The sequence below is a fragment of the Vipera berus genome, assembly GCF_964194415.1.
Source record: "Vipera berus genome assembly, chromosome: 7".
NCBI lineage: Eukaryota > Metazoa > Chordata > Lepidosauria > Squamata > Viperidae > Vipera > Vipera berus.
Genome location: NC_138209.1, coordinates 32,004,150 through 32,016,385, shown reverse-complemented (window position 1 = coordinate 32,016,385; position 12,236 = coordinate 32,004,150). Strand labels below are relative to the sequence as shown.

The window sequence follows — 12,236 nt, the reverse complement described above, 5'->3', positions numbered from 1 at the left end:
ACCAAATGGCTGCCTCTTGTAAAATTTGCCTCTAACAAGCCCTCTTCCATCTGAAATTCCCACGAAAGCCCCATTCCCAGGAATTGCCTCCAGCACTGCCGGGCAACGACCTCCAGAACAGAGATTGTTTGCTTCCTGAGACATTGGGAACAGGCAACAAGAGGGGAGGGGACACTTCAACTCCATCTAGCTCAGTGTTTCCCAAGCTAGGCATCTGAGATTGACAGATACTAGCAACCAGAATTTTAGCAATAATAAAACTGGGAAACATCAATATAACTTTTCCATACCACAGTTGTTAAATGGGAAGCTTAAATGAAGCTTGCCACAGAATCTGCTTTCTGATTATGCAGCCGATTTTCAGCATAGGAAAGAAATCTATCTGGGAGGTCATCTTCATAGTATCAGTATTTCTAACGCAAGAAATTTAAATATAATTTTTATTCATTTTTGTAATAAAACTTTGTACACTAGTAAAGTCATATATTTGAAGGTGTACATGTGGACAGAAGGATAAACAATAATGTTAACGCCTCTATTTTCAGCATCTGTTCAAGAGTATTTTTCAATTTCTTTAATAATTACACACATTTAATACCTTTTAAAAATTATTAAGGGTCTCTTGCATGACATCCCCCTAGAATTTGTTTCTAGGTCAGCCTGATGTATGAAGGAGGGTCACTTATTTCGTAATCTGTTTCTTTGTTTAGTTGTGGAAGTTTTACTGGAGAATTAAAAATTCTGTCTGCTTGATCTATAATGGAAGAATATAATAAACCCATCACAAATAGAAAAGGCAAACATTTCTTCCATTTTTAATATAATTTAACACTGAAATTCTAAAAAGAAGAAGACCCTACATACCACATGAAAGGCAAACTAATTCTGTAGCTTGTAACTGGTCTTCATTATTTTTTAGATGCTCCTAAGAATTAGAATGTGAAAATATTAAAACAGGCTTGCATGTGGATCAAACTGACATCAGAATTTAGCCATAAACATAGGATTTTATTATATTGCACACCACTTAAAAAAAGTGGCTGAACTGTGTACCATAATAAAATCAAGATTCAAAATAAAATAGCAACATAGGAATCATTTACAAGCTCTTGCTAATTTTAAAGTGTTAAACATAGTGCCTAATAAAATTATACAAAGACAAGAAATGTTCATGGTAGCACCTGAGTTTTGGAATGTAACAAAGAATCTGTTTAGAAGGTTTTCAGAGCATATTTTATTTGCTCAGGTATTTTAAATATGTTTTTTGGTTATGCCATTGTGCTATTGTATGCAATCCTAAAATTAGATAATGATATCGCATATATTTAAATAAGCAGCCACCAATTTTATCTATTGGAATAGACCTAGCTCTGCCAACTCACGAGGACTGCAGAAAAGCATGCAACCATGGGCTAGATAGCATCTTGAAGGATCTCCCCCACCTTTTGAACTTATTTATTCCAGTGCCTCTTATTGGAATGCAAAATTTATATGGGTTTTCTGTTTAATTGGACACCACACAGAGTTACTCTGTAACTCTGTGAAATGGGTAATTTCCAAATCTGATATATGAACAAATGAATATATCTACGGTAATATCATATATCACATCATATTTAATTACTTTACAGATAGAATACTGACAAATTCAAAAGAGTATTTTTGAAAACCATTCACATAAATAACCTGGTAACAAGCTGTGCAAAAGAATTCCTTCCAGAAGAGGAATGTGTAATGAAACAACAAAGAATATTGTTTGAATAATGTACAAAGCTTCTATTTACAGGAAACTGCAATATATCCCATAAAAGGGCACCCTTGGAATTGAATTAGGCCTTTCTAATCAATAAACCTTAACATCAGAATTGTTAATTTTTTTTCTAAATTTAAGTAACACATGAAAATGTGTCTAGCACACACATAGGAAAAATAAACCTCTTTTTATATATGTATTATCTAATGTTTGGAAAGGTCATAATAATTTATAGAGGATATAAGCTTTCTCCATCTAGGGACTGATTGAAATCTACAGTTATTTAATTTGAATGGTGCTACAATGTGATGCATTCATGACTGAACACAGCCTCCTTAATGATGTTGATACTTACAAGTCCAGTGATACTGTCATAGCATGAACAACATGGAACACTTCGGCAGCTGACATACACAATCACCAGCACAATAAATATACTAAAAATTGATGAAATCATCATTGTGATGTTAGCTCCTTGAACCAGTTTACCCAGAACAAATACCTGCAGCTCAAAATACAGAAAATTCACATGCATGTTTTATCAAAATAAAAGGAAACAACACAAGTACTATAGATAGGTTTCTCACCACTCTGGAGAAGATTTAGGAATGTGGGAGAGGAGGAATCTCCTCTTTCCACACTGATGCTGTGAAAGCTACAGAAAGATTGAAATGGATATATCCAAAATTCTTAGATGCTTTTTTCCCCTAATACTGTGTAGTAAAGGTATTACAGGTTTTCAAGCAAGGGATGGAATGTTTGAATTGCATTCCAGTTATAAGTCATGTCATTTGTTAAGCGGGACACCAAATGACCACATCCGATTTTACAATCTGTTTTATAGTGCTTAAGTGAACACTGCAGTCATTAGCCAAGCCTATTGTCCACAATGGGCATATTTTGCTGGAAACTGGAACTGAACTCTGATTTCAGCAAAAATGTACATTGGTTCATGTAACCTCAGGATGCTGCAAATTGTTGTAAATGTGGGCCAGTTACTGTGTGCCAAAATGTGATCACATGACTGTGGGGGGAGTGACTAGCCATCAGAATTTCAAATTCAGGTCATAAGTAGTCCTGAGAAAGTCCATCGTAACTCTGAATTGTCACGAAGTGACTGGGCATAAATCAAAGGTAATTGCTTTTGGTTGTGCTCCATGTGCCTGAATTCTCAGAATTCACATCTCTCCTGCAAGCTTTACATTTAATTCTGTCTAGTTCCCTCTTGATGGATGAGGCAATTAGATGCAGTTTTTTTCCTATTTATTATGTAATTAATAGTAGCAAGTGAAGAAAATCACATTATGACCACAAGTAGTCCCCAACCTATGTCTTTAATTCAGCCCTGAATTACAGTCATAAGTCATGCTGGTCGTTACACAGGTCATTATGTGACCACACCTGATTTTATGATCTTTTTTGTAGTGATCATTAAGCAAATCCATTGTCCATTAGAAATCAGAAATATATATCACTTTCAGCACAAAGTGTTGTAAAACATAGTCATTTGACCACAGGATCTGCAAGCAACCATAAATGCAACCAGATGACTGGAGCAGCATCAGTCAAAACTTTAAATCTGGGTCATACGTAGCCCTGGGGAAGTCCATTGTAACTCTGAACAGTCGTTAAGTGACCAGTCATAAGTTAAAGAGTACCTGTACTCTATACCAGGGATCTTCAACCTTGGCAAGTCTTAAAGTTGCCAAGGTTGAGCACCCCTGCTCTATACCATTTGGTAGCATAACATAATGCTAATATTTGGATTTGCATTGTAAACCTCAACAGTCCAAATGAATGCTTTCCAAATAGGTTGGATTTCATTGTTTATCATGCACTAGCTGTGCATTATAGGACCTGTAGTTCAAATAATCTAAAGCACTTACTGGACACAAAATATGCTACTTACGATAGCTGAGTGGTGAGAGGACCACTCCTCATATTTTTCACCATACTCTAATGTCATAGAGGCATAAATTATTACAATTGAAGTGGTGAAACAGGAAAATACTGAAGTGATTATCATGGCATTCACCTGTATAAGGAATACAGAAAACCTAAGATTTCATTTGATCTATTTATTTCCCTCAAGGAAGACAAAATGTAGATCTTCACACTGTAACTGAATATCTCAATATGAATTAATGTATTTGATTCTATGTGAAAGTGCAAAAAGGAAATAAATCTAAAGTTGTTTAAGGAAAGTTAACCACTAAACCACTTACTAAAAATAAATGCTAAATGGCTTTTCACCCAGTCCTAGGGGAGGCAGAGGGAGACCCTTTGCTTCATTGTGTGTGGCATTTTTTATCTTTGTCTTTTACATTTTATTGATTTGATTGTAATATCTTTGACTGTTGTGAGCCACCCAGAATCATTAAGAATTGGGTAGTATACAAGTTTAATAAATTATTATTATTATTAAATTATAACACATTCATTGTGTTTTGAAATCTGCTCTTAAACAATAACAAAACAACAACAACACTAGGAACTCACCAGAATGGGATTCTTCCTCTGAGATGAATTTAAAGCCATAATTCCAGGAATGCTCATAAACTAAAACACAGAAAGCATAGGGACAGGGTAAGAGACATAGCAAAAAAACTGTAAAATTGTATTATGATTAAATATAACACACAAATGTAAATCTTTAGTTGCCCAAAAATATAGTCAGCCAGAGACATTCTTTATGAGCTATTACACAGTGATGAAAAGTCCTAATTTTATTACTTAGCCTCTCAAAAGTTCTTTTTCATCCATGGAGCCTTCTTTATCAACAAAGGCAACTACAGATAATTTCCATATTTAGAATTATTATAGAATTAGCCCTCTTGGCTGATTGGAGTAGGTAATTCCATGGATAGAGGTCCCAGCATCTTGCTGTCCTTGTTTGGACACAGAAGTTAAGAGGGGTCACGTCTGGTTAGTGACTAAACTAGTAGATCAGCGAAATGATGTGGACATAGTATACTTAGTTTTCAGTAAGGCATTTGATAAAGTAGACCACAACCTACTCCTTGGTAAGCTAGAAAAAGGTGTAATAAACACCATCACCACTAGATGGATCTGTAGCTGGCTGGCAAACCGTACTCAACAAGTAGTCCTCAATGGGATTACATCCACATGGAGAGAAGTAAGCAGCGGGGAACCATAAGATTCCATCTTAGGCCCAGTACTCTTCAATATCTTTATAAATGACTTAGATGAGGGAATTGAAAGGGAACTCATCAAATTTTCAGATGACTCCAAACTGAAAGGAATAGCCAACACCCCAGAAGACAAACTCAGGATCCAAAAAGATCTTGATAAACTTGAACAATGGGCCATATTCAACAAAATGAGTTTCAATGTGGCGAAAAGCAAAGTTTTACATTTAGGCAGGAAAAAATCGAAGGTACAAATACTGACTGGGCGAGACCTGGCTTAAAAACAGTAACTATGAGAGGGGCTTTGGAGTCCTAGACCTAGTGGGCAATCACTTGATTATAAGCCAGCAGTGTGCAGCTAATACAATCCTGGGTTGTATAAACAGAGGCATAGAATCAAGAGCACATGAAGTATTAGTACCACTTTATAAAACCCTAGTAAGACCACACCTGGAATACTGCAGCCAGTTTTGGTCACCATATCACAAAAAGGATGTTGAGAGTTTAGGAAAAATTCAGAGAATTTTGATTAAAGGCTTGGAGACTAAAACATATAAAGAACAGCTGCAGCAGTTGGGTTTGGCTAGTCTAAAGAAAAGAAGAAATAGGGGAGACATGATAGCAGTATTCCAGTATTTGAGGGGCTGCCACAAAGAAGAGGGGGGTCATGTTATTCACCACAGCACCAGAGGGCAGGACAAGAAACAATGGTTGGAAACTGTTCAAAGAGAGAAGCAACCTGGAATTAAGGTGAAATGTCCTGACAGTGAGGACAATTAACCAGTGGAAGAGCTTGCCTCCAGAAATCGTGGGCGCTCCATCACTGGAGATTTTTAAGAAGAGGCTAGATGGTCACTTGTCTGAGATGGTATAGGTCCTCCTGCTTGAGCAAGGGGCTGGACTAGAAGACCTCCAAGGTCCCTTCCAGCTCTATTCTATTCTTAGTAATCTGGTTGGATGGGACTGCTTCAAGATAGATTGGAAATTGAGGGGGGGGGAAATCTATGGAAGAAGCTAATAAAAAAAATCATTTCCATATTGTTGCCAAGAAAACTTCATGGCCATGTAAATGAATAGAAGTCAAAGCTTGATTCAAAAGAAACTTTAGCTTTATATATAGGATACTATTGTTAAAAATCAGATACTATGATGAATTGCAATAAACTTTATTAGTCTCCTGTCCTAATTTTAAGCTACTCTTTGACATTTAAGGAGCTGGGGTAAATGATAAGCTAAATGGAGTCAGGGAAATACCTTAAGATCACAAACTAGGACAGAGGTAGGCAGTAAACTCAAACATAAATACCCACAAATCAATCCTCATTAAAGATAAATGTTATTCAGTTGAATTAAATTCTCTTTGCTGACACCAAGAAATGACACTATTTTCTAATGCCCATTCAAAGCTCACTTCATACAGGACTCAGAAATCAAAACTACCGTATTTTCCGGCATATAAGACGACTGGGCGTATAAGATGACCCCCCAACTTTTGAGATGATTTTCAAGATTTTTCGTCTTATACGCCGGAAAATCAGCGAGCCCGGGAAGGCACGCCCTCCCCTCTCACTGTGGAGGAAGCAGGGCAGGCTGGCGTCTGGCGGGAGCCGGCAGGGCAGTTCTGCGCACGCGCGCGCTCCCCGGCTGTTAAGGAGCACTCCTTAGCAGCCGAGGAGTGCGCGCGTGTGCAGGACTGCCCTGCCGGCTCCCACCCGACGCCGGACGGCTCCGCCGATGCTGCTTCAAGAGGGAAGAGCGTGAGGCGCCTGCCATGGCTCCCCGAGGACTCCTTAGGAGCCGGGGAGCGCGTGCGTGCGCAGAACTGCCCTGCCGGCTCCCGCCAGACGCCAGCCTGCCCTGCTTCCTCCACAGTGAGAGGGGAGGGCGTGCCTTCCCGGGCTCGCTGACTTGCAGCCAAGCCGGAGCCGAAAGGGGCTTTTCCTTCCACCCACCCTTTGGAATCGACGCAAGAGCTCCCGGGGTCTGGCGTTTGCAAGGGAGAGGGGAAGGGGCTGAGAGGCTCTTGTGGGTGGGAAGGGAGAGTCACGTTGGAGGGGGGACTGGACTAAGGAGGCTTGAAGTTGCTTTGCAAGAACGGGGGCGCTCGATTGATTTATGTACTATTTTCCGGCGTATAAGACGGCTGGGCGTATAAGACGACCCCCCAACTTTTGAGATGATTTTCATGGGTTAAAAAGTCATCTTATATGCTGGAAAATACGGTAGGAAGTTATTTAAATGAGCAATCCCAGCAGCTGAAATGTGGCAGACACCACACTCCACATTAGCTGCCAGAGTTTTGCTAATAGGGGACAGTTGGGATAGTTTTAAAACAGGGTTCTTCAAACTTGGCCCTTTTATGACTTGTGGACTTCAACTCCCAGAATTCCTCAGCCAGCCTGGTTGAGGAATTCTGGGAGTTGAAGTCCACAAGTCATAAAAGGGCCAAGTTTGAAGACCCCTGTTTTAAAAGGATCTTGAATAGGCTCATGGAGGATCAGATTGTCATTAGCTACTATTTTTTTATTGCTGTTTACTCCCTCCTGTATCATAAGCAAAATGTTATACCGTAATTGTTGGAAAGCAGTAGTGGAAGGGATCATTCACAGTCCTGTGCAAGCTCCCCAGATGCATTCAAAGGGCCATTCTGTGACAGAAAATTCAGGACTAGATGGCCCTAGAACTGGATTCAGAAGAGCTTTTCACACCCGTTCTTTTCTTTAATCAATTACTTATAAAGGCACATATTAGATGTGAATTCAGCAATCCAGGCAGCAAGGTTATTGAGGAGAGATGTTGGTAAAAGCATCCAGTATTGAGAAACATCAGTAATCCCAGAATCCCAGTTGGCAAGATCTGTATTATATAAAAAACCCTCTACAAATCAACAAGCACATTTTGGAGCCTAGAAAGCAACAATCTGCCACTTTAAAGCAAGTGGAAATTTTTTGAATGAATCTTTCTTCTTTATACTCATCACCATGAAACGCTATCTACTTAGTTATGCTTCTTACTATGAAATCTAGGTCTTATTTGCTTGAATGTGAAATAAGAAACAGCAACTTCCCTGGAAATAACAATACGTTCTTAATAAATTCTGGAAAAAAAGATAGAAAATGTAGCTTACCACTCCAGCCCAAATGGGTATCTTAGATTTACTCAATGCTGATTCCTTTCTGACAACACCATCTATTAATCCACTGATGACACAAACTGTGGCACAAGCTATCTGAAATAGCCCTAATATCAACATGCTTCTCTGGTTGAAGATGAAATATCTGTAGCGATCCATTCCACTGTATACAAATACACACATGTATTCAAGTCAGAAAGAAGCACAGAGATTATTGAAAATAAGGCAGCCCCATAATAGGTAGTGGTGCATTTTAATAAACAAATTCATCATACGTTTGTCAGTGCAAAGGAAAAGTGATTCAGCAAAAAAACAGCCACCGAAGAATTAAAACCGGTACTTTTTTACTTTTTTCTACTTTTTTCTAGTTTGTAATATTTTATTAGATATAGAATAAAATACAAAAATACAAAAGCAAATAGTAGGATACAGTGGGAGGAAAAAGGGGGGAAAAGTGAGGGGGAGAAGGGAAAAAGAACAGACTTCCTCTGTTGCAATAGAAGGAAGCATTAACATTGAACCTCAACTTTTTACTTTACCATAATATTATAAACTAGCCATTTCTATAACAACAAATGTATCTAATCAGTAAAACCCAAAATCCCCCCCCCCCCGCTTTTTTTAGTCATCAGGTTTTTGACACCTTGCTAAGCACTGGTGGTACTCAAATATTGTCATGTCCTAAAAGTGGTACAATCTGTGAAAAGGTTGAAAAGCCCTGTTCTAGACAGTCGCACTTAAGGACATCAATTCCATATAGCCCAGAGATTTCTTATCAATGAGATAGGCAGCATATAAATTTAATTAGTTAATTATGAATAGGATTGTACCAAACCATGTTGCATCATCACTGGAATATTATCATTATCATAAATTTATGCCCACCGAGCATTCAACAATTTCTCATTATTTGGGTAAGTGGTGTGGGAAGTCATCTCCCCAGAGAAGAAAATATTAAAAGGGCAGGAAAATACATTTCCTAAAAAGATATTTAAGAACCAGGAAAGCACGCCCAGTTTTCTTAATAGCCCCAAGTCTCCCTCCCCCAAGCAGAAACCAACTCTATAGAAATGCAGAAGTAAACCATTCAAGAAGGTTGAAGCTAAGAAGACTTCTGAAATCTACATACCCCAGCCTCAGGGAGGTGGGCTTGGACAGACAACCAGCAAGAATCCTAGAGTGGTACACCTAGGCTCAGGACAGAATACATGACAAAGGAAATACAAAGCTTGAAACAGGAAATAACTCCAGACAATAGAGTCCAGGGGGTATAAAAACCCACTACCCACATGTGCTCACCCCTTCTTTTCCTGTTGGATCCATCTTTCTGTCTGCCTTTCCTCTGCAATAAACTACAACCTTCTTCCCAAAGCAGTTGCCATGTTTATTCCCCGCTTGGAGGAACCATGATGGAGACTTTTCTTCCTACAGTGGTGACCTACAACCATGATTGAAACCAAGTAACCACATACAGGGAAGAAAAGTGGCTGTGGCCCAAAATATCAGGAACTACAGGTTCTGTAAAGGGCATTAGTAACGGGAGATTTATGGATCCAATACAGCAATGAATACAGCTTTTCTGGTCTAAGAGTCAAATGTAACTGGAATTCTTTTATTTGTCGTGCTCAGCTTCCTTCCATAAAAGAGAAACCCTGTGAAATCCAGCCCTGCTAAAAAGAATTGAATGAGCTGCTGAGGTATTGCATGTTATTTCAAGCACATGTCACTGTTTTATTAATGTTATGACACTGATAGGTTTCTTGGGTTACAGACAGTCCTCGGCGTACACCCATAATTGGGATCAGAATTTGCATTGCCAACTAGGGCAATTATTGTGTTGTGCCCAATTTTATGACCTTTTTTTTATCATGGTTGTTAAGTCAACTCAGTTTCCCCCATCGACTTTGTTTGTTAGGGAATGGCAATCCTGTAAACCCAGGATACTGCATCTGTTGTAAATGCATATTGGTTGCCAAACATCCAAATTTCGATCATATGACTGTGGGGATGCTGCACCGGTCATAAGTGTAAAGACTGGTTATAAGTCACTTTTTCCCCCAGTGCTTTTGTAATTTTAAACAGTTGCTAAACAAATGGTTGTAAGTTAAGGAATACCCGTGCTATAAATTGAGGACACAAAGCCAGTATCATGGAAGCAAGGACTAAAATTCAAATGTTTAAGTGGTGCTGTTAATGCTGTGAGTCAACAATAATTAAATATCTCAAAATAGTCAGATAATTCTTCTCCTGTCAGCCCTGGATCATTTTCTGAAAGAATATGGGAAGGTTAAAATAACCAGTAATCAGAAGCTCTGCAGAAGATCAAACAAAAGCATGTGAGACAGAAAGGCAAAAGATTTTAAAGCTGGAAAAGCAGAGACAGACACTTTCCATCTCTCAAGCACATACAGTATTTGCTTTGTTATATAGGAAATATTCAGAATTGAACTCACCTTCCAACGCTCTTCTTTCTTCCACTATGCCAACAAAGAAAAGGAGCAATTACAGGAAGTTGGGGGGAAAACAGGCACAAAGCCTTTGCACCTCCTGCCAAAGCAAAAGAGAAACTCAGCTAAACCCTGTGGGTGGGAGCAAGGTGTGTGTGCTCAGCAATGCCTTACCTCAGCTAGGTTTAAGCTCCTTACTCAAAAAAAGCTTAAGAAGTTCACCAGCCTGGGCCAGCAGCTACAGTCTGGTGGGAATGACTTGGTCATCCAGGGACTGTCTCTGGCTGCCAAGCCCCACTCTTTCCTTCCTGCAATCAGAATAAAATCTTGCTCCACCCACATAATGCATTTACCTGCCCTTCCCATTTGCAGGTAGTACTTTTTCTTGTGGCCTTCCCTTCCATCTCTGAATTTAACCCATTGCATACAATAAAAAATGCATTTCCTGTAGAGGTTTGGAGTTTAATCTGTTAAGAAGTATTTAGTAACTCTACATCCTCCCAGTATACAGCTATTTAATTAGAAAAAAGCAATTGCTGAATGAACAGCTATCAGGGCTTCCCATAAAGAATTTATTCTCATATTTTGCATGTGGAGAAGAGACATAGTCTTCCTGATTCTTGTGCCCTCTGGGTAACTTGATGTACAACTCCCAATATCCTAAGCAGCTTAACTATTGTAGTGATAAAGGTTAATGGAATCTGTGCTCTGAAACCTATTTTATGACACAAGACTCCCCAGATGTGATGTAAAGTAACATGTGGGAAAACAGTGTTTATCACATCTTAATATTTCAGTTCTACGTTTTAAGTGACTCAGCAAGAAATACTTTTTTCTCATTTGGCAGAAATTGCTTGTATTGCAATGTTTCCCATCAGAGTTCAAATGTAGAATCTTGCCCTGAGGCAACATCTGTGCAGGAGATTGCCCTTTGGAAATGTAGTGTTCCATGTAAACATAACAAGCAGGGAGAAAAAGGTGCAGAAATACAAATGAGAGGTAATTTGCACGTCATCCTCTACTTTGTAATCATGAATACGTGTATATGTTCTTCCACAATAGAGAGGGAAATAACTGTTTAGAAAGTTGTTATGGGAGTTCTAAAGCCCTGAAGATTGAAAATGGCAGTGTGAGCTCTCCTTTGAATCAAGAGTAGAGAAAATACAGGTAGTCCTCAACTTACAACCACAACTGAGCCCAAAATTTCTGTTGCTAACATTTGTCAAGTGAGTTTTGCCCTATTTTATGACCTTTCTTACCCTCGCTGTTAAGTGAATCTCTGCAGTTGTTCAGTTAGTAACTCAGTTGTTAAGTGAATCTGACTTCCCCATTGACTTTGCTTATGAGAAGGTTGCAAAAGGCGATCACATGACCCCAGGACACTATGACTGTCGTAAATATGAGTCAGTTGCCAAGCATCTGAATTTTGATCAAGTGACCCTGGGGCTGGAGCAGTGGTCATAAGTGTAAAGAAAGGGGCATGAGTCACTTCGTTCAGTGCCGTTGTAACTTTGAACAGTCACTTAACTAATTGTTGTAAGTCAAGGACTACCTATATATCTGGGTTCTGAAAAAGAAACTTGGAGATTGGTAGCAGCAGGAGCCACTTTCTGGAAATGGCTATAAATGGAGGAAGGTCTATCCTCAACTACTCTATGCAGGTTGCAATGGGGGTATTCTTTGAGAATGTCCAAATATGGGTACAGAACCATGATGAAATTGAAGCTAAAGTCTTAACCGAGGTCTGTGGCCAC

The 12,236-nt window shown here is 39.0% G+C and overlaps 1 protein-coding gene across 1 annotated transcript; it reads right to left on the bottom strand.

The window, feature by feature from the left end:
• Positions 1-500: 500 nt before the first annotated feature.
• Positions 501-10,718, bottom strand: LOC308671248 (uncharacterized protein). The gene is made up of 7 exons (XM_081333347.1): positions 10,489-10,718; positions 8,030-8,198; positions 4,253-4,312; positions 3,663-3,788; positions 2,109-2,255; positions 865-925; positions 501-754 (listed from the first exon to the last, which is right to left on the bottom strand). The coding sequence occupies exons 2-7, from the start codon at positions 8,192-8,194 to the stop codon at positions 651-653; spliced, it is 663 nt and encodes a 220-aa protein (XP_081189473.1). The 5' UTR covers positions 8,195-8,198; positions 10,489-10,718; the 3' UTR covers positions 501-650.
• Between the last annotated feature and the right edge of the window lie 1,518 nt (positions 10,719-12,236).

Excerpts from the sequence above, each read along its gene's own strand:
- LOC308671248 (XM_081333347.1), bottom strand. The coding sequence starts at position 8,194 with ATGGATCGCTACAGATATTTCATCTTCAACCAGAGAAGCATGTTGATA. Across the intron at positions 4,313-8,029 it reads TACCCATTTGGGCTGGAGTG|TTTATGAGCATTCCTGGAAT; the intron begins GTAAGCTACATT and ends TCTGTGTTTTAG. Across the intron at positions 926-2,108 it reads ATGACAGTATCACTGGACTT|GAGCATCTAAAAAATAATGA; the intron begins GTAAGTATCAAC and ends TCTAATTCTTAG.